The sequence below is a fragment of the Erythrolamprus reginae genome, chromosome 2, assembly GCF_031021105.1.
Source record: "Erythrolamprus reginae isolate rEryReg1 chromosome 2, rEryReg1.hap1, whole genome shotgun sequence".
Classification (NCBI taxonomy): Eukaryota; Metazoa; Chordata; class Lepidosauria; order Squamata; family Dipsadidae; genus Erythrolamprus; species Erythrolamprus reginae.
In genome coordinates this window covers 21257568-21278098 of record NC_091951.1, presented here as the reverse complement: position 1 = coordinate 21278098, position 20531 = coordinate 21257568, and the positions used below count along the sequence as shown (strand labels likewise).

The following is a 20531-nucleotide window of genomic DNA, read 5'->3' as shown; positions in this document are numbered from 1 at the left end:
GTTGTTTCAATATATGATTCCTGTGGCAAGATTACCATAGGCAGAAAGTTGTGAAGATTCAGCACAAACCACTATGAGAGAATGGTTGTTGAAATTGACAGACCTTGCTGAGATGGAAAAACTGACCTTTTTAGCCTATCAACAAGATTCCAATTGCAAAAGTGACATGTTTCAAAAATCTGGGTGTGTCATCTCAGACTTCAGGTAGGCTATGGACACTGGTGCCTTGAGGATTAAAAAAATCACTATCTTCCAAACCCCCTTTAATTATTCCAAACAAAATAATTCACCCATTATATATGGAGGACATGCTTGAGTCACTGCCTAGGTGTGGACTGCTGAAAAATGTTCAGACTTAAAATTCCTCTGTCTCACATTTGTACATTTATTTTGGTGGTAAGCTGCACCTTTGTATTCAGATCTGGTCTCAGAATGATGACGTAACACTTGGGGATGAAGATGCAGCCCAGCAGCCCAGCACTGGAAGCCAAGATGGAGAAGACCTGAACAGCCACCATATATTTTCCTTTGGTACTCAGGTAGGTGGGTACAAAACTCACCCAGACACTGCAGAAGACCAGCATGCTAAAAGTTATCAGCTTGGCTTCATTGAAGACCCCAGGCAGATTCCTGGCCAGGAAAGCCACCGTGAAGCAGATGGCAGCCAAGATACCCATGTAACTAAGGCTGATGTAGAACATGACAACAGACCCTTCGTTGCATTGCAGGATGATCCCTCCAGGCTGGGAGTGAAGGTCAGAGTCAGGGAATGGGGGAGAACCTCCCAGCCAGATGGAGCAGATGATAATTTGAACAGTAGAACAAGAAAGAATGATGGAATTGGCCAAGCTCTTCCCCAACCATTTCTTCACTCGGTTTCCAGGTTTTGTGGCCAGGAAAGCGAGTACCACTGTGATTGTTTTAGCTAAGAGAGAAGAAATTGCAACTGAGAAGATGATGCTGAACACCGTTTGTCGTAGAAGGCAGGAGACTTTACTTGGTTGACCAATGAAGAGAAGAGGAGACAAGAAGCAAAGCAGGAGGGAGATCAGGAGGATGTAAGATAGGTCCCGGTTATTAGCTCTGACAATGGGAGTTTCTCGGTATTTAATGAATATGTTTAAAATAAGCCCTGTGCTTAGGAACAAAATTATGGCAAAAGAGACCAGGATGATGCCCAGATGTTCTTCATAAGACAGGAAGGTTATAATTTTGGGGATACATTGGACTCGGTCCTCATTTGGATATTGATGATCCAGACACTTGGTACATTTTGACATATCTGAGAACACCAAAAGGATATTTTAACAATGTCTCAATACACATTTTAAGAATCCTTGACATTTCCAAATGCATTTTTAACATTTTCCCAAAACAAAGATAATAACAATACCCCCACCCAACCCCAATCCCTTTTTTCTGTCTGTCTGTCTGTCTGTCTGTCTCTCTCTCTCATTGTTACAAAAAAGTGGAGGGAGCCTTCAAAGCAATGTCTGATAGCCCTACTTTACCCCCCAGAGAGAGAAAGAGGCAATACACAAAGGGGAAAGAGGAAATAGAAATTGCATTAGCATCTGTCAGCATGATTAAGGCAAAAACAATGAAGCCAATTACAGGAGGGTGGAAAGGGTGTGGTCCTATTATGTATGCAATGACTAAATCAATCGGCATTACCTAAAAGCAAGCATCCTCTCCAATGGGGACATTACACTCCGATGATGTCACCAGGGACTGACCAAAACTTAGTATAATTAATTTTTTAAAAGTTCTGGAGATCGTGATGTCTATCATTTCTTCATCTACCTGGAACTCACATTTTTAGGACACATACACATACACACACAGACACACAACATATTTTTGCTATAATGAAAAGGAAGGGAGACTAGTATAAATCTATTTCAAGGTAATTTGCTCTCATCAGCTAGCCATAACCACCCTGAATTTATACCTGTGTGGTCTGCCTTCAACACAGTAGCTTTAGCCTCTAGGCCACAGGTTCTCCTCCTGTCTCAGCTTCTACCAGGGAAGAGTTATACATTTCAAATCCAAGTAAGGGTATGGCTAGTTGATGAGAGCAAAATAGCTTGAAATAGATCTATACTTCCTTTTCATTATCAGCAAAAATATGTTACAAATATAGAATAAAAATTAACTACCTTGAATGGCCCCTGGAGGGGCCGAGTGGCAAAAAGGAAGCAGTATGCTCCCTCCCATATTTAGGTACACCACGGTGATTCGACAGAAAAAAGAAAAATATATATACTGCCCCCAAAAATAATGGGAACACTTAAACAACACAATATAACTCCAAGGAAATCAAACTTCTGTGGAATCAAACTGTCCACATAGGAACCAACACTGACTTACAATCAATTTCACATGCTGTTGTGTACATTCAACTTTGTACAGAATAAAGTATTCAATGAGAATATTTCATTCATTCAGATCTAGGATGTGCTATTTGAGTGTTCCCCTTATTTTTTTTTTGAGCAGTACATATAACTCTTCCCTGGTATTTGGAGCTTCTTCAAACTGGCCATAATGTTAGCTATGGGTTAGCTAGCCTACCCCTGGTTCCTCCACACTTATGTTCCAGTTATTTCCAGCTCTAGGAGTGGTGCTCATCTCCATTTCTAAGCCAAAGAGCCAGTGCTGTCCGATGATGTCTCCATGATCATGTGGCGAGCACACTAAATGCACATGGAGCACTATTATCTCGCCACCAAATTGGTACCTATTTTTCTACTTGCATTTTTATGTGATTTTGAACTGCTAGATTGGCAGAAGCTGGGACAAATAATGGGAGCTCACTTCATTACGCAGTACTAGGGATTCGAACCAGTGAACTGCCAACCTCATTCTTAGCCACTGAGCCAGCATATATTAGTGGTTAGAAATGAATCACAAGGAAACAACAACAACAAAAAAGTAAAATCCTGACTTGGACTTTAAGAGAGCAGAGTTCAACAAACTTAGAGAGTGCTTGCTAAGGTTTCCGTTTGATAAAAAATCCTGAATGGGAAAATGTATCTTTTAGCCTTGACTTTCAAGAAAAAACTCTGGATGAATCTACTTCCATAAAACCTGCTCTTTCCTTAGAGGTCATCCACCTTCCTCAGTGGAGATGGTCCCCTCTGGACAAGGAATGCAGTCATAGCAGCAAAGTGGCTCTCCTTCTCGAGACCGCTTGACAAATCCAGGATGACAATTTTCCACACACTTGGACTGAGGCAGAGACTAAGCAGAAAAACAATTTATGCCAAAGAAAACATGTTAGAGTTCACCATTACTGGAAAATGGTGGTGAATATGAACATTAATCAGAATAGAGCTGGAAGGGACCTTGGAGGTATTCTAGTCCAGCCTCATGCTCAAGCCGGAGACCCTATACCATTTCAAACAGTGACAGTCCAGTGTCTTAAATACCTCCAGTGATAAAGCACCTACTGTCTAGGTTCCAGGTAGCATTTCATTTTCATTTTATTGGATTTGTATGCCGCTCCGTAGACTCGGGGCGGCTAACAACAGTGGTAAAAACAGCATGCGACAATCCAATACTAAAGAAGCTAAAAACCCTTATTTTAAAACCAATCATACATACAAACGTACCATACATAAGTTGTAGAAGCCTAGGGGAAAGAATATCTTAATTCCCCCATGCCTGATGACAGAGGTGGGTTTTAAGAAGCTTACGAAAGGCAAGAAGGGTGGGGGCTATTCTAATCTCTGGGGGGAGTTGGTTCCAGAGGGCCAGGGCCGCCACAGAGAAGGCTCTTCCCATGGGTCCTGCCAAACAACATTGTTTAGTTGACGGGACCCGGAGAAGGCCCACTCTGTGGGACCTAATTGGTTGCTGGGATTCGTGCGGCAGAAGGTGGTCCCGGAGATAACCTGGCCCGATGCCATGAAGGGCTTTATAAGTCATAACCAACACTTTGAATTGTGACTGGAAACTGATCGGCAACCAATGCAGACTGCGGAGTGTTGGTGTGACATGGGCATATTTAGGGAAGCCCATGATTGCTCTCGCAGCTGCATTCTGCACGATCTGAAGTTTCCGAACACTTTTTAAAGGTAGCCCCATGTAGAGAGCGTTACAGTAGTCGAGCCTTGAGGTGATGAGGGCATGAGTGACTGTGAGCAGTGACTCCCGATCCAAATAGGGCCGCAACTGGTGCACCAGGCGAACCTGGGCAAAGGCCCCCCCTCGCCACAGCTGAAAGATGGTTCTCTAATGTGAGCTGTGGATCGAGGAGGACGCCCAAGTTGCGGACCCTCTCTGAGGGGGTTAGTGATTTGGATTTATTTATCCAAAATAAATCAGAGTCCAACTCAAAGTACTCCTCAAAGTTCCAATTTATTACCAAAGCCATCCTGGCACCTACATTGGGAAACCTCCCACTCACTTGAAAGTTCACATCCCTTGTCTCCAACCCACAAACTTGTCACGTTACCCACTCAGGTTGTGCCAGCATGGTAAGTCCTTCCTCCGCTTCCGCTCAGGGGGTGGGCAAAAGAACAGCAAACCCCCCAATTTCCCCCCCCCAAAACATATTCCCTTTCAAAACAATGATGTCATCCATGGACTGACACAGACAGAACTGGCTCTGTGATGACACCACTGGTTTGCTACCAGTTCTATATAACTGGTGCGAACTGGGAGGAACCCCCTTCTGGTAGCTTCATTTAGTTAGTTTGAACTCTAAATAGTCACAAATATTTGGAGGAGATTCAACCACCGACAGATCCTTCATTTCTACGTAATCAAACCTTGAAGGATGGAATTAACAATTTTTTAAAGCAATAATTGACAACCAGTGGGGGGTTTTTCATGGTTGCATTAACATTAATTCCTGCATTCTTCATGTATCAATGACTTTAAAGTATGATGATGTATTCATGTTAAATTTTCATATAATATTTTTTCTAAAAGTGTTATTAAAGTTTTATTCTGTTAGTTTTGAAATAGAATAAACATGGTGGAGAAAGAAACATATGACTGGTAGGATCTGCAAAGGATTCTGAAAACTACAAAAACATTGTAAAGCCGCTCTATCTATAATAGTCTCCCGGTTAAGACATATCCAAGGAACATCAACATTTCTCCCACCTTGTTGCGCAACTTTAGCCATGACAGAATATCACTACTGATAATAAATCTCCTCCTTTCAAAATGCCCCAGTTGCTTGTCAATGGGTTCCAGTCTGGGAAGAAGCACCCAGCTTATGACATTGAGATCTGCAGCTACATCTCCATTTTGGTCCAAGTACAATTTTCTATAGGAAATATTGCAAAACTCATTCTTCTCCAGAAATGGATGGAACTAGAATAGAAAATTCCAAGAATTTTAAAAACAGAAATTTGGTTTCTTATCCCAGGTAGGCTTTTTACATTTGAATCTTTCTTTTACAGTTGTCTAATTTGCAAATATAATGAACTGGGAGAGCAGGTGTTACCAGTATCTTCAAAAGTGAAAAGGTTTTAGATAAATTGGCCAATGGTATGTTGAAAACAGTATGCATTGACAGAATATATAATTGACCAAATTTGTTTATTAAATGCAATATTTAGAACACATCACAAATAACCACTGTTGTTAGCCGCCCCGAGTCTGCGGAGAGGGGCGGCATACAAATCCAAATAAATAAATAAATAAATAAATAAATAAATAAATAAATAAATAAATAAATAAATAAATAAATAAATAAATAAATATAATAATAAAATAAAGCAAAGAGAAAAACCAAAATATTCAGAAATTCCTTGGAAAAAACAGCGATTATCAGAAACCATGGCATTCTCAAGAAGAAAGTTGACAGGCTAATCTTCCATGTAGACCAGTTGGGAAACATAACTATCTGAGCATATTCTACATTATTATTATTATTATTATTATTATTATTATTATTATTATTATTATTATTATTTATTAGATTTGTATGCCGCCCCTCTCCGAAGACTCGGGGCGGCTCACAACAGTAATAAAAACAGTTCATGACAAATCTAATAATTTACAATTTAAAATATTTTAAAAAACCCATTATTTAAGCAGACATACATACAAGCATACCATACATAAATTGTATAGGCCCGGGGGAGATATCTCAAATCTAATATTAAAAAACATATAAAATCCTATCATTATTGTAAGAGTACATTAAGAAACACTTGGAAACACTTGTACAAATCTCCCACCAACTATTTTTACAACCTGAGAAGTTAGGGGGAATACTTTAATATATATTGAAGGGATTGGATACTGTAGCCTAGAGGATAATTCTCTGCCTTACAAGGCAAAGGTTGCAGGTTCAAGTCCCTGTGGGTATGGCTAGCTGATGAGGCCAAAATAAGGCTGAAATAGATCTATCCTAGTCTCCCTTAATTTTAAAATTCAGCAAAAACAAACAAACAAACAAGCATGTGACACACACACACACATATATATATGATGGTCTTGGTATATTCGGGTTTCTTCCCGTGTAGGATTTGAAAATTTCTGGCGACGTTTCGACGAGGTCTTCAGGCTGGTGTTACTGTCCTTGTTCTAGGGCGAACACAGCGAGACCTGAGCTGCCTTCCTTCTATAAATACTGGTGGCTGGGTGTGGTTTGATGGCTCAGCAATTGCCTGCTGTGTAGAAACTTCCTGGTGAGTCAGTGGGGTGACACCTGGGGTCGTTGATGTAGCCGAGGTATGCTGATTAGTTAATGGTTGTGGATTAGGCGTGATATCCTGAGTAGTTGGAGCTTGCAGGCTACTTGATTGTTTTGCAATGTGTGTTCTGAATCTGGTTTCAGTTTCTGTGGCTGGGAAACTGAAACCAGATTCAGAACACACATTGCAAAACAACCATTAACTAATCAGCAATCAAAGTATTGGATTTCAGAAAAACAAATTATAATACAACGGGGGAAATATTTAAATAATGAATTAAAAGGGAGGGATAAAATGGCAGGAGCGAGCACCCAGTGGACTGTATTAAAAAAGGCCATCTTAAAAGCCACTGGACTGTATGTAAGGCAAATAACTAAAAGTAAAAGGAAGAAGAAACCGCAGTCTCAAAATGGGTGAGCAGTGTGGTCGGGCGGTAGGAAAAGCAAGTAGGATGCTTGGCTGCATAGCTAGAGGTATAACAAGCAGGCAGAGGGAGATTGTGATCCTGCGCCAACTCAGGAAGCTCAAACTGCCCAAGGAGCTGCTGATACAGTTCTACAGAGGAATCATTGAGTCTGTCATCTGCACCTCTGTAACTGTCTGGTTTGATTCTGCAACCCAAGAAGACCGACACAGACTTCAGACGATAATCAGAACTGCAGAAAAAACAATTGCTGCCAATCTGCCTCCCATTAAGGACTTGTATACTGCACGAGTCAAAAAGAGGGTTGTGAAAATATTTACTGACCCCTCGCATCCTGGACATAAACAGTTTCAACTTCTACCCTCAAAACGTCGCTACAGAGCACTGCACACCAAGACAACTAGACACAAGAACAGTTTTTTCCTGAACATCATCACTCTACTAAACAAATATTTATTTATTTTATTTATTTATTTATTAGATTTGTATGCTGCCCCTCTCCACAGACTCGGGATGGCTCACAACAATAATAAAAAACAGTGTATCACAAATCTAATATTAAAAAGTCTCTAAAATAATTATAAATAATTATAAAAATAAAATAAAAACAAATAATTCCCTCAACAGTGTCAAACTTTTTACTAAGTCTTCTATTTCTACTAGTTTTTTCTCATCATGCCTATCACCCATTTCCTCCCACTTAGGACTGTGTGACTGTAACGTTTTGCTTGTATCCTAAGATTTTTATTAATATTGATTGTTTCTTCGTTGTTTATTTGACCCCTATGACAATCATTAAGTGTTGTACCTCATGATTTTCCTTTATGTACACTGAGAGCAGGTCTACATTAGATATTGCAAATCAGCCATGAGGGGTGAGTAGGGCATCTAAAAAAGGAAAGACACATTCTGGTTGATGACTCAATTGTAAGAGGTGTCCCTTTAGGAAAGGATGTGGACCTGGTCTCTCAAGGTTAGTGCAACTCCACCAGAATGAAAGATGTGAAATTACTGGATCTTGAAGATACATGCAGCCAAAACTATATGTTCTTGCTTGGCTCACCCAAAACCTCTTGTCCCCTGTCTCTACAATATTATTTTCTGAATTTATTTTATTTATTTATTCATTCATTCATTCATTCATTCATTCATTCATTCATTTATTTGTCCAATTCATTTGAATGATTAGATTAGCCAATCTGTTCGCCTTTGGTAGCGTAAGCAGGGTGAGATGGTTCCTCTCCTTCTCCCTTAGGGTTTTATGGATTCATACCTGCCACGGTTGCAGCCTTGGATCCTCCAATGTCTTTTCACTCTTCTTGCTTCTCTTCCCAGATCTGGATGAATATGCAGCTTTCAAGGCATAGGCCAGAGTCCTAATAACATCGTGCAGATGGAGGTGAAAAGGGATCCATATCTTTCTCCTTTCCTCTACGGGCCTCAATGGTTCTCTCTGGGTGCATCTTTTCCAACCTTTGACAGAAAAAATATGCTTTGAAAAAGAACACTGAAAATAACTCTTTTCCAATTGCACAAAGAGTTTGGTTCCAAGGAGATAATCTTTTAGTCTTTTCTTTTCCTGAAAAGCAAAGCTCCAAATGCTATGGACATATTTGTAAAGGTTTGCCTTTCCCAATACCAAATGATCAATACTTTCCAGTATCCAGATCTTTCCTTCAATAGGCCCTGGAACACCTTCAAATGTTAAGTGCAACGTATGAATTCTTTCCCAAGCGTTAACATGCTCTATGTAGTTCACAAAGACATTGACTTGTCTCCATTTAGAGATGGCATCCCTCAGGGGTGTTGTATGTCCAGTTGCTGAGAATCGTTGTGCTATAACCACACAAATTCCATTGTGGACAAGCATAGGAATAAAAATCCTCATGAAATTCTCTCCCTCCTCTGTGTCTGAAGCAAAGAGACTAATCAAGGTCCATCGGAAATGAAGGAGCAGTCGGACAATTGCTGGGTATGTGATTCCTTTTTTGGGGAGAATCCGGTAGAAAAAAGGAAATTGACTTTTATCACTCAGAGTCTCTGAAACAATTGCATCACTGATCTGCAAAATCAATGAAGAAGGCTATGAATGGATGGAAGTTGAAAATATCTAAGTATGTGAATAATTGTTTTTATTTTTTATTTAGAATAGAATAGAATAGAATTTTATTGGCCCCTTCCTACCCCGATCCGCCCCTCTCTCCGGTTTTCTCCTCCACCTGCTGTCTTGGGGCGTGGCTCCTCCCGCAGCGGTGGCGGCAGTGGCGGTGGCGGCTTCTCCTCCTCATCTGCGCGCTCAGCGAGGGGGCTGCGAGAGCACTTTCTCGGAGCGCTTTGGGAAAACCCATCCGCAGCCCCTTCACTGGGAGCACTTTCGTTCCGGGCTGTCAGCGAAGAGGCGGCAGGAGAGGCTGGGCAGGCATTCCTGAAGCGCTCTGAGAAAGCACTCTCACAGCCACTTCACTGACAGACAGAGAAAGAGAGAGAGCAACAGACAGAGCGAGATAGAAAGGCCGACCGCAGGAGAAGAGACTGAGGGTGGGAACGAAGGAGGCGAAAAGGAGGAGGAGGACAGAGGTGGAGGAGGCGGCTGGAGGGAGGGAGGGAGTCCCTGGCGCAGCTGGCAGTGAGCTTCAATGGACTCGGGGGTGGGAGGTGAATGGCTTCCCCGATCCAAGGATCCAAAGGAAGCTCAGCTCGGGGGCGGGCCCGTAGCAGCAGCAACAGCCGCCGCCTACTCTGCCCCGCGCTTCGGCCGCACTAGGGCCAAGTAAGCCAAGGCTAGGCCCATCGCTCCCGGCTCCAAGGGGCAGCCCCCAGCGTGGGGCTTGGGTGGCAAGCGAGCATCGGGAGGGCCTCGCCGTCACCTGGCCAGGGAAGAGCTCCCTTACCCGCGATCCGGGATGGTGTGGCATTTGAAAAATGTGCCATTAAGCCCTGCAGAGCTGCTGCTGAGGAGGAGGCGGAGGAGTGAAACGCCGCTTTGCCGATCCCGGCAAAGACCTAGTGGTGGTGGTAGGTGGTGGCGAGGGGGGCCCTCCACCATCCTCCTCTCTGAGCAGCCGTAGAAAAGCGTGCGCCAGGCATAAATTTTTAGTGCACTCCAGCCCACTGCGCAGCTTAGAGGGAACTATATTTAGTACTACTTATAATGTTGGGGAGATGGAGTTATGGGAGGGGAGGGGGAAGGTAGAAAGTAAAGAAACTCCTTAAAGCACGTTAATGATATGGAAAGTTGGCATATGTATCTGGTTTGATATTGGTATTGTGTTTTGTTACTTACATATGTTTTATCTTAAGGTGGAGAAAAATTAAAAAAAAATATGCCCCCCCCCAAAAGAAGAAGGCTATGTTGTATTTGGGGTCAGATCAAGTCTAAAATACTAGATTTTAATTAATCCAACTTGCTACTCATGAACGTATTAAATTAGTATATTGTTAATTGCTCAAACCCTATCATTCATAGTTCCCTCTAAGCTGAGCAGTGAGCAATCGCTCACTTAAAAATCATCATCAACTCAGAGTTTTCCAAACCTGCCCAGAAGCCGAGAGGGAAAGAGTGAGAGGGAAGGAGAGAGAGAGGAAGAGAGAGAAACAGATAGAAAAATGAGAGGAAGGAAAAGAGAAAGAAAAAGAATGGGAGTAAGGAAGAGAGAAAGAAAATCAAAATCTAGTTTGAAACTAGCTCAACTATTTAAGTGGCATTTTGATATTGACAGAGTTGCCCTATTATGAGCTCACTGTTATAGACACACAGTACAGTATTTTATTTTGAAATTCTCTGAGGCAAAACAGGGTGGGTTTTTTATTTGTTTGTTTGTTTGTTTGTTTATTTATTTATTTATTTATTATTTCTGTGCTGCCCAGTCCCAAAGGGACTGCTGCTCAGACACTATACTTTGCCGCCCCCCCCCCAAAAAAAAAAATTAGATGGAACACTGCGTATCATTAATATATAACAAAATACAGAATATGGAACATTAGCAAAAAAATTATTTTGGGAAAGAAAGTAAAAAAGTTAAAAAGAGAAAAGAATAAATAATTCAAATCTTATTTATCTACCGTGTTAAAGTAAAAGGAAACCTCCTGATGCAATTTTTTAGTTGTAGAATCCAAGAGGTGTTTAATTAAAATTTTATTTTGGAATTCTCTCATTTTCCATAGCTTTACTTTAGACTACTAAACATAAAACATAAAATTCAAAAGTAATATTAAAAACCAATTACTCCCATTTAAACAGTCAGACATACAGTACATTCCATTCATTGGCCGGGGGGAGAATATGTTAATAGTCCCAAGCTTGCTGCCACACTGGATATTTTTAAGATGTTGGATAACTGTTTGTTTTAAGTGGTGTAGGGTTTCCTGCCTACACAGGGGGTTGGACTAGAAGACCTCCAAGGTCCCTTCCAACTCTGTTATTCTATTTTATGAAGCATCTTCTAGAAAAGCAGATATCCATAGAGCTTCATCAAAAACTCCCTGACCCACCAACGTAGCATAGCACAACTAACATAAATTGTGAAAAGGATAATATTGCTGTACATTAAAAAAACCATCTCAGAAAACACCAACAAACTATTACAACTACATGGTATCATTGTAGCAAACAATCTAGGAAAAATATAGCAAACATGCTACATTGTAGCAAAAAATTCTATAAATCTCCAAAACATCCAGAAGCCCCAGACAAAAAAGAAACAACTGGAGTCCTGTACAACATAGAGTGTATGGACTGCAACAGACACTAAATAGGATAAAGAGGCAGAAGACTTGCAGAACATATCCATGAACCAAAACAAACAGCCAGAAGACCCCTTGATTGAACACAGAACAGTTATTAGAGAATAGAAGCTAAATATTCTTAACAAACTACAAAATCCAACTTTATATCATATTCTCAGAGTATAATAAGGTACTACCATATGTATTTAGTGCCTTAGGCATGTGTATTCCAGAATCCTTCATTCATCCTGGCAAGTAATGGTCATTAATGTCTAGACTGAATAGCAGTGGTTGAGGAATGTATTTGAGTTACCCCTTGAAAAATATTAACCCTACATCTCATGGGTCCAAACCAAATTGTCATGCATGAGCTTGGATCTGCCCCGAGAGGGGCGGCCTACAAATCTAATAAATTATTATTATTATTATTATTATTATTATTATTATTATTATTATTATCATCATCATCATCATCATCATCATCATCATCATCATCATCATCATCAAACTTGGGACAAGGGCAACCTTTGTAGTTCTATTTTAAGGACAATCCTCAATAATATTTCTCTGTTTAGTATGTCGGATGCTGGAGTGAGATCTATAAAGGCAGCAAATCAGTGTTTCCCCAGATTGACACGTTTTGTAATTGGGTGGTTCAAGACAAAGCAATTGTGAACAGTGGATTGACTCTAAAGCTTGCTTGGTCTTCTGCAAGGCACGCCCTTTCCGAATAATCCAGTCTCCATTCTATTCGAGAAGAACATAGAACATATTTTAGCTACAGTATCTATTAGATGAATTGGCCAGTAGCTGCTATGTGTTTTAAAAAATATTCCTCACTGTCACAACTATATAGCAGAAGCCACCAAAGCATTGGGGATGGTGTCATAAGAGGATATTTATTTATTTAATTTATTTATTCATTTTGTCCAATACACAAATACATAGGAAGAAAAAAAGAAATGTGGTAATATATATAAGGGTAAAAGTGAACTTAGAGGAGAGGATATATGAAAGGAAGGGAATATATATGATAGATGAAAGAAAGGAAAGACAATTGGACAGGGGACGAAAGGCACACCAGTGCACTTATGTACGCCCCTTACTGGCCTCTTAGGAACCTGGAGAGGTCAATCGTGGAGAGTCTAAGGGAGAAATGTTGGGGGTTAGGGGTTGACACAATTGAGTTTGGTAATGAGTTCCACGCTTCGATAACTCGATTGTTGAAATCATATTTTTTATAGTCAAGTTTGGAGCGGTTCGTATTAAGTTTGAATCTGTTGCGTGCTCTTGTGTTGTTGCAGTTGAAGCTGAAGTAGTCATTGACCGGTAGGACGTTGCAGCATATGATCTTGTGGGCAATACTCAAATCGTGGTTTAGGCGCCGTAGTTCTAGGCTTTCTAGGCCCAGGATTGTTAGTCTATTTTCGTAGGATATTCTTTTTCGAGTGGAGGAGTGAAGGGCTCTTCTGGTGAAATATCTTTGGACATTTTCAAGGGTGTTGATGTCTGAGATGTGGTATGGGTTCCAGACAGATGAGTAGTAGTCTAGGATGGGTCTGGCAAAAGTTTTGTAGGCTCTTGTAAATAGTATGAGATTGCCTGAGCAGAAGCTGTGTAGAATCAGGTTAACAACTCTAGAAGCTTTTTTGGCGATATAGATGCAGTGGGCTTTAGCACTTAGGTCATTCGATACTAGTATTCCAAGGTCTTTTACTGAGTGTGGATTAGCAGTGAGTGATTGTTTATTCAGTTCGTATATTGTGCGGTTTGGATTCTTTTTGCCGATGTGGAGGGTAGAGCATTTGTTGGTTGATATTTGAAGTTGCCAGGTGTTAGACCAGTCTGAGACAAAGTCCAGGTCTTTTTGGAGAGTGAGTGTGTTATCAGAGGTGTTGAAAAGTTTCACATCATCGGCAAAAAGAACACAGTTGCTTTCGATATGGTCACAGAGGTCATTAATGTAGAGAATGAAGAGAGTAGGACCTAATACGCTTCCCTGGGGAATGCCGCTTATGACAGGGGCGGGGGTGGAGATGGCGCTACTAATTTTGACAATTTGTTGCCTCTTTGACAGGAATGCGGTAATCCAGTTGTGGAGGAATCCTGAGATGCCATAGGATTTGAGTTTTAGGAGTAGTTTGTCATGGACCACGGAGTCGAAAGCTTTGCAAAAGTCTATATAAATTGCATCAATGCATTTTCCTTGGTCGAGGTGGGTAGTCCAAATGTTTTTGCAATGAAGTAGTGCTTCCCCCACTCCCCATAGTGTATCTCAATCCATGGCTATGACACCTATAAAGGCCATGATGGAAAGCAGTTGTGGCATTCCATAGACAAAATAATGGCTCACCCACAACTTCCCCATTTATTTTACCAGATGGAGAAATACACACACAACCTGTGGGACTTTGGAGATGCCTATTAATGTTGACATCTGAATGGAGGTTTCCCTCTTAGCTGCATCAACAAGAGCCAAAAGGTTTTCCTTCCTTCCACAGCTGTAGTTGGGGACATTGGCTTGTCCAGTAGAGAGTATGTCCAGCAAGGCTTCTGAAGTGCCAAGAGTGTTGGCATAGTTGTCATGGATGTTGTAGCCAAGTGTGAGATTGGGCAGAAACTGGGGATTCTTATTCACCGTTTGAATGGCAAAAATCAAGATTAGCTGTTTAAAATAATTTGTACGGCTGTAAAAAAAAGAGTTCATGTTATTAACATCATCATCATCAAGAGAAACAATAAAAATATTTCTTTAGTTTACTCCTCTTATCTGCGGAAACCAAATATGCCTTAAGCCAATATAGATCCAAAGCTAAAGGCAAATGATAGCCACCCATCAGCAAGTAATTTTTATGAGCATTGAGAAGATGGGATGGAGAGAGTCTTCCACCACAGTTAAAAATCAGAAATACATCCTTATTTGTATCAGTCCTAATATTCATCTACCCAGTAATCTTTATTCAAAATCATTTGGCTATTAAAGTAGAGCTACCATAAAATGAAGAGTAAGTGTCCATAAAGACATCCTCTATTCCTGTAAAGATGAAGAGGAGTACCATATTTTTTGGGGTATAAGACGCACCTTCCCCCTCCCAAAAGAGGGTGGAAATGTTGATGTATCTTATAAACAGAATGCAGCCATTTTTGGCCTCCCGAAGCCCTGCTCCACATCCCATTTTTGTAAAAGATGGGCCCGTGTTTTGAAAAAATGGGGGGAGCAGATGTCTGGGAAGCCTGCAGAGAGATCGTGGAGGCTGGGGGAAGGCGAAAACACCCGTATTTTGTGAAAAAAATGGCAAAAAATTGGAACCCTTTGTAAAAACAGAGGCATTTTTGCCTTTCCAAGCCTCCAAGAGCTCTCTGCAGGATTCCCAGGAGTACCATATTTTGGGGGGGTATAAGACGCACCTTCCCCCTCCCAAAAGAGAGTGGAAATGTTGGGGTATCTTATAAACAGAATGCAGCCATTTTTGCCCCACATCCCATTTTTTATTATTATTATTATTTATTATTATTTATTAGATTTGTATGCCGCCCCTCTCCGTAGACTTGGGGCGACTCACAACTATAACAAAGACAATGTAAGAACAAATCTAATAATTTAAAAAACACTAAAACCCCCATTATTAAAAGCAAGCATACACCCAAACATACCATGTATAAACTGTATAGGCCCGGGGGAGATGTCTCACTTCCCCCATGCCTGACGGCAGAGATGGGTCTTAAGAACTTTACGAAAGGCAAGGAGGGTGGGGGCAGTTCTGATCTCCAGGGGGAGCTGGTTCCAGAGGGTCGGGGCCGCCACAGAGAAGGCTCTTCTCCTGGGTCCCGGCAAACGACATTGTTTAGTCGACGGGACCCAGAGAAGGCCAACTCTGTGGGACCTAACCGGTCGCTGGGATTCGTGTGGCAGAAGGCCCGTGTTTTGCAAAAATGGGGTGAGCAGATGTCTGGGAAGCCTGCAGAGAGATCTTGGAGGCTGGGGGAAGGTGAAAACACCCCTATTTTGTGAAAAAAATTGGCAAAAAATTGGAACTCTTCATAAAAACAGAGGCATTTTTGCCTTTCCAAGCCTCCAAGAGCTCTCTGCAGGATTCCCAGATCGTCTGCCGACCCCATTTTGGGAAAAAAAAAAAATATGCGAAGGGGGGAGGCATTTTTGCAAAAAAACAGAGTATGCAGAGGCCAGGGAGGGCAAAAACTTTTTTCTTATCTCTTTGAAATCATTTTTGTGTCTTATACACTGCTGCATCTTACGGTCCGAAAAATACGTTAAGTAAAATAATGAATATTAGGACCACAATTGGAGAACATGCAAGTCCATCACAGTGAATAACTTACGAGCGAGACTGACTAGAAGGAGCTGTGTTGAAAGGCAATGGTCTAGGTGAGGATGTGGTTTCAGTGGTGACTATACCAAGGAAATGGTCTCCTGGTCGGTAAAAGTTCCATGGTTTTTTCCCATCCCGGATATTAAAATTCAGTGGGCATTTCATGCTAAGCTTCTCAGAGAATGCATAAAACATTAAAAGCAGCAACATTAAAAGCAGAAGATTCATAATTTATAGCACTGAGTCAATCCCCTTCCTGTGTCTAAACGAGAAGAATTCTATGAATTCAAAGCATCCTCACTTTCCTAAATCAGTCAGAGAAAAACCAATCTTGGTTGGAAAGGAGAGAAAAGTACATTCAAGAGCACAGTCGCTGGCTGTCCATGAAACTTGTGTCACACAAAGTCTGGACTCTGGCATTTATCCTTTCCTGATATTAGATAGCTTTCTTGTTCCTTTAGTACGATGTTCACATCAAAGGCAGTCAGTATAGGCGAAGATGTCTTAAAGACCAGGTTGGGGATAATTACAGTGAGAAATAATTTCTCCTCTGGGGAATCTTGAAGTTCTTCCAAGACTTCAAGTGCAGAGGGTCAGCAGGAGAATAGCATATAAACAAAAAAAATCACAAATACACCCCTATGGGTGTTGTGATTCCTCCCGTCAGGACATGTCCAAAAAGTGATGCTGGAGGAAAATAGTTCAATCAGCATCCAGGTAATTGACTTCTTCTGCTCTTTATCATGGTCCCTTGTGTCCAGAGACTGCTGGGGAACGTCACCTGGAGTTATGGAGTTTGATTAAACTCTCCATTGATGATACAACTTAGTCCTGCTTGTCTTCTAATGCAAATATCCTTTAACCCTTCCAAACATTAACAGTAAGATTTTTTGTGTGTGTGATTTTTCTTTTATTTATTTATTTATTTATTCATTCATTCATTCATTCATTCATTCATTCATTTATTATACAAATAACAGCCGCTACAAAAAAGAAGTCAAGGAAAAAAACTAATTTCTAAAATCATAATTAAAACTAAAGACAATCCAATTGCATACATACTAATCATTCAAACCAGTTCAGGCACATGGACAAGCTAGTGGTTGATTTAGGGCCCCCAGGCCTGCCGGCATAGCCACGTCTTTGTGGCCTTATGGAAAGCCATCAGGCTGGGGGCCATACAGACCTCGGGGAGGTAGTTGATTCCATAAAGTTGGGGCAACAACAGAGAAAGCTCTCCCCTGCAGCCCCACCAACCTGCATTGCTTAGCTGATGGGACCTGGAGGAGGCCAACTCTATGCACTCTAATTGGTCTCTGGGAGGTATGTGGCAAGAGACGGTCTCATAAATAAACTGGCCCTGAGCCATATAGGGCTTTATAGGCAATAACCAACACTTTGAATTGTGCCTCATGACTAATAGGGAGCCAGTGCAGCTGACAGAGTATCGGTGTTATATGGGTACCGAGGTGCACCCATGACAACTTGTGTGGCTGCATTCTGGACCATTTGGAGTCTCCGAACACTTTTCAAAGGTAGCCCCATCTAGAGCGCGTTGCAATAATATTTTTTAAAATATTTTTTAAATTGGTTTTATAATATAAAACACACACACAACATATAACAAGTACACAGTGATTTATTTTATTTTTATTTATTTATTCATTTGTCCAATACACAAATACATAGGAAGAAAAATAGACATGTAGCAATATATATAAGGGTGAAGTGCACTTAGAGGAGAGGATATATGAAAGAAAGAAAATATATATGATAAGTGAGAGAAAGGAAAGACAATTGGACAGGGGACGAAAGGCACACCAGTGCACTTATGTATGCCCCTTACTGGCCTCTGAGGAACCTGGAGAGGTCAATCATGGATAGTCTAAGGGAGAAATGTTGGGGGTTAAGGGTTGACACAATTGAGTCTGGTAATGAGTTCCACGCTTCGATAACTCGATTGTTGAAATCATATTTTTTACTGTCAAGTTTGGAGCGGTTCTTATTAAGTTTGAATCTGTTGCGTGCTCTTGTGTTGTTATGGTTGAAGCTGAAGTAGTCATTGACTGGTAGGACGTTGCAGTATATGATCTTGTGGGCAATACTCAAATCGTGTTTTAGGCACCGTAGTTCTAGGCTTTCTAGGCCCAGGACTGTTAGTCTATTTTCGTAGGATATTCTGTTTCGAGTGGAGGAGTGAAGGGCTCTTCTGGTGAAATATCTTTGGACATTTTCAAGGGTGTTGATGTCTGAGATGTGGTATGGGTTCCAGACAGATGAGCAGTAGTCTAGGATGGGTCTGGCAAAAGTTTTGTAGGCTCTTGTGAGTAGTGTGAGATTGCCTGAGCAGAAGCTGCGTAGGATCAGGTTAACAACTCTAGAAGCTTTTTTGGCGATACTGTTACTGTGGGCTTTAGCACTTAGGTCATTCGATATTAGTATTCCAAGGTCTTTTACTGAGTGTGCGTTAGGGTTAGGGTTTGTGCCCACTACCAGACAATCATTCGTACCCCACCACCAATCGGGAGTGCTTCTTGTATAAACCATTTTAACCCAAGAGCAAAATATCTTTTTACATATTATAAAGATGGGAAGTGATGAGGGCCTGAGCGACTGTGCGTAGAGCCTCTGGGTCCCGATAGGGTTGCAACTGGTACAACAGGTGGACTTGGGCAAAGGTCCCCCTCGCCACAGTCGAGAGATGATGTTCAAGGTTCAACTGTCCCCAAGTTGTGGACCCTATCTGAGGTGGTTAAGGTTCCTCGATGGTTGGACAGATTGAATAGTCCTTAAGAGGAAATGCCCACAGCAACTTGGTCTTGTCTAAGTTAAGATTGAGCATGTTGGCCCTCATCCAGACTCTCACAGCCTCCAGGCACCAGCACATCACATCCACCACTTCATTGAATTGGCATGGGGTGGAGATGTATAGCTGGGTATCATCAGTGTACTGGTGATACCTCACCCCATGCCAATGGATGATTTCACCCAGTGGCTTCATGTAGGTGTTAAATAGTAGGGGGGAGTGGACAGACCCCTGCAGCACACCACAGGGGAGAGGACGAGTGGTGGACCTCTGCGCCCCCCCCCACTAACACTGACTGCAAATGACTGGAGATATAGGAGGAGAACCACTGTAGGATGATGCCCCCCACTCCCAGTCCCTCCACACATTGAAGAAGAATACCATGGTCAATGGTATCGAAGGCCACTGAGAGGTCAAGGAGCACCAGGACAGAGTAATATCCCCTGTCCCGGGCCCACCAAAGATCATCCATCAGCATGACCAAAGCGGTTTCCATGCTGTGACCAGTCCTGAAGCCAGACTGAAAAGAGTCCAGATAATCAACTTCTTCCAAGGACCGCCAGAGCTGAAGTGCCACCACCTTCTCAACAACCTTACCCAAGAAGGGCAGGTTGGAGACTGGCCTTTACTTCTTCAATTTGCCTTGATCCAGGGATGGTTTCTTGAGGAGGGATTGCACAACTGCTTCCTTTAACTGCTGTGGAAATGACCCCTCTCTCAAGGAAGCATTAATAGCTGCCTGGATCCAGCTGTGTGTCACCTCCTGACTGGCTGAAACCAGCTAGGAGGGGCACGGGTCCAGTAGGCAGGTGGAGGAACTCACAGCTCCCATGGCCTTGTCCAGGGATTACCAGGTCAAACTCCTCTCAAAGGATTGAACTAAGACTTGACCCTGTCACCTCGGTCTGAATTGCCCAATTGGAGTCCAGATCATTCTGAATCAGAGCAACTTTATCTGCAAGAAACTGAGCAAATTCCTCAGCTCTGCCCTGAAACGGCTCCATCGCCTTCACCTTGTTACCCTAAACAGGGTGGCTGGGCAAGAATCTGCAGATCCAATACGGGTGGTAATGCACACAGACTTTGCCGCCTCTATCGTCACAAGGTAAGTCTTAATATAAGCTCTTACCCATGTTTGGTTAGACTAAGAGTTACTGGACTTCCATGATTGCTCTAGGTGTCTCTTCTGGCGTTTCATTCCCTGCAGTTCCTCACTAAACCAAGGAGATAAAGACAAAACCTAGGTTGCAGTGACCACCTATGTTTGTGGTTTGATGTAAAAACTGATTGTGAGCAATCCTATACTACAACCAAAGTATTGGATTTCAGAAAAACAAATTTCAATGAAATGGGAGAATATTTAAATAATGAATTAAAAAGCAAGGATAAAATGGCAGGAGCGAGCGCCCAGTGGACTGTATTAAAAAGGCCATAAAAAAGGCAAATAACTAAAGGTAAAATGAAGAAAAACCCGCTATGCTTTAGCAATGATGTAAGGGCTATAGTCAATGAAAAAAAGTCTGCCTATAGGAGGTATAAAGAGTCTGGAAGTATAGCTGACAGAGAGGTGTATAAAATGAGACAGAAGG

The 20531-nt window shown here is 41.7% G+C and overlaps 1 protein-coding gene across 1 annotated transcript; it reads right to left on the bottom strand.

Moving 5' to 3' along the window:
• Nucleotides 1-371: 371 nt before the first annotated feature.
• LOC139159237 (vomeronasal type-2 receptor 26-like) lies at nt 372-19946 on the bottom strand. The gene is made up of 7 exons (XM_070736584.1): nt 19842-19946; nt 16147-16307; nt 14207-14492; nt 8354-9142; nt 5113-5325; nt 3114-3240; nt 372-1282 (listed from the first exon to the last, which is right to left on the bottom strand). Exons 1-7 carry the CDS (start codon nt 19944-19946, stop codon nt 372-374), a joined length of 2592 nt encoding a protein of 863 aa, XP_070592685.1.
• Between the last annotated feature and the right edge of the window lie 585 nt (nt 19947-20531).

Excerpts from the sequence above, each read along its gene's own strand:
- LOC139159237 (XM_070736584.1), bottom strand. The coding sequence starts at position 19,946 with ATGGAGCCGTTTCAGGGCAGAGCTGAGGAATTTGCTCAGTTTCTTGCA. Across the intron at positions 9,143-14,206 it reads GCATCTCCAAAGTCCCACAG|ATCAGTGATGCAATTGTTTC; the intron begins GTTGTGTGTGTA and ends TTGATTTTGCAG. Across the intron at positions 5,326-8,353 it reads CAAGGCTGCAACCGTGGCAG|TTCCATCCATTTCTGGAGAA; the intron begins GTATGAATCCAT and ends TTTCTATTCTAG.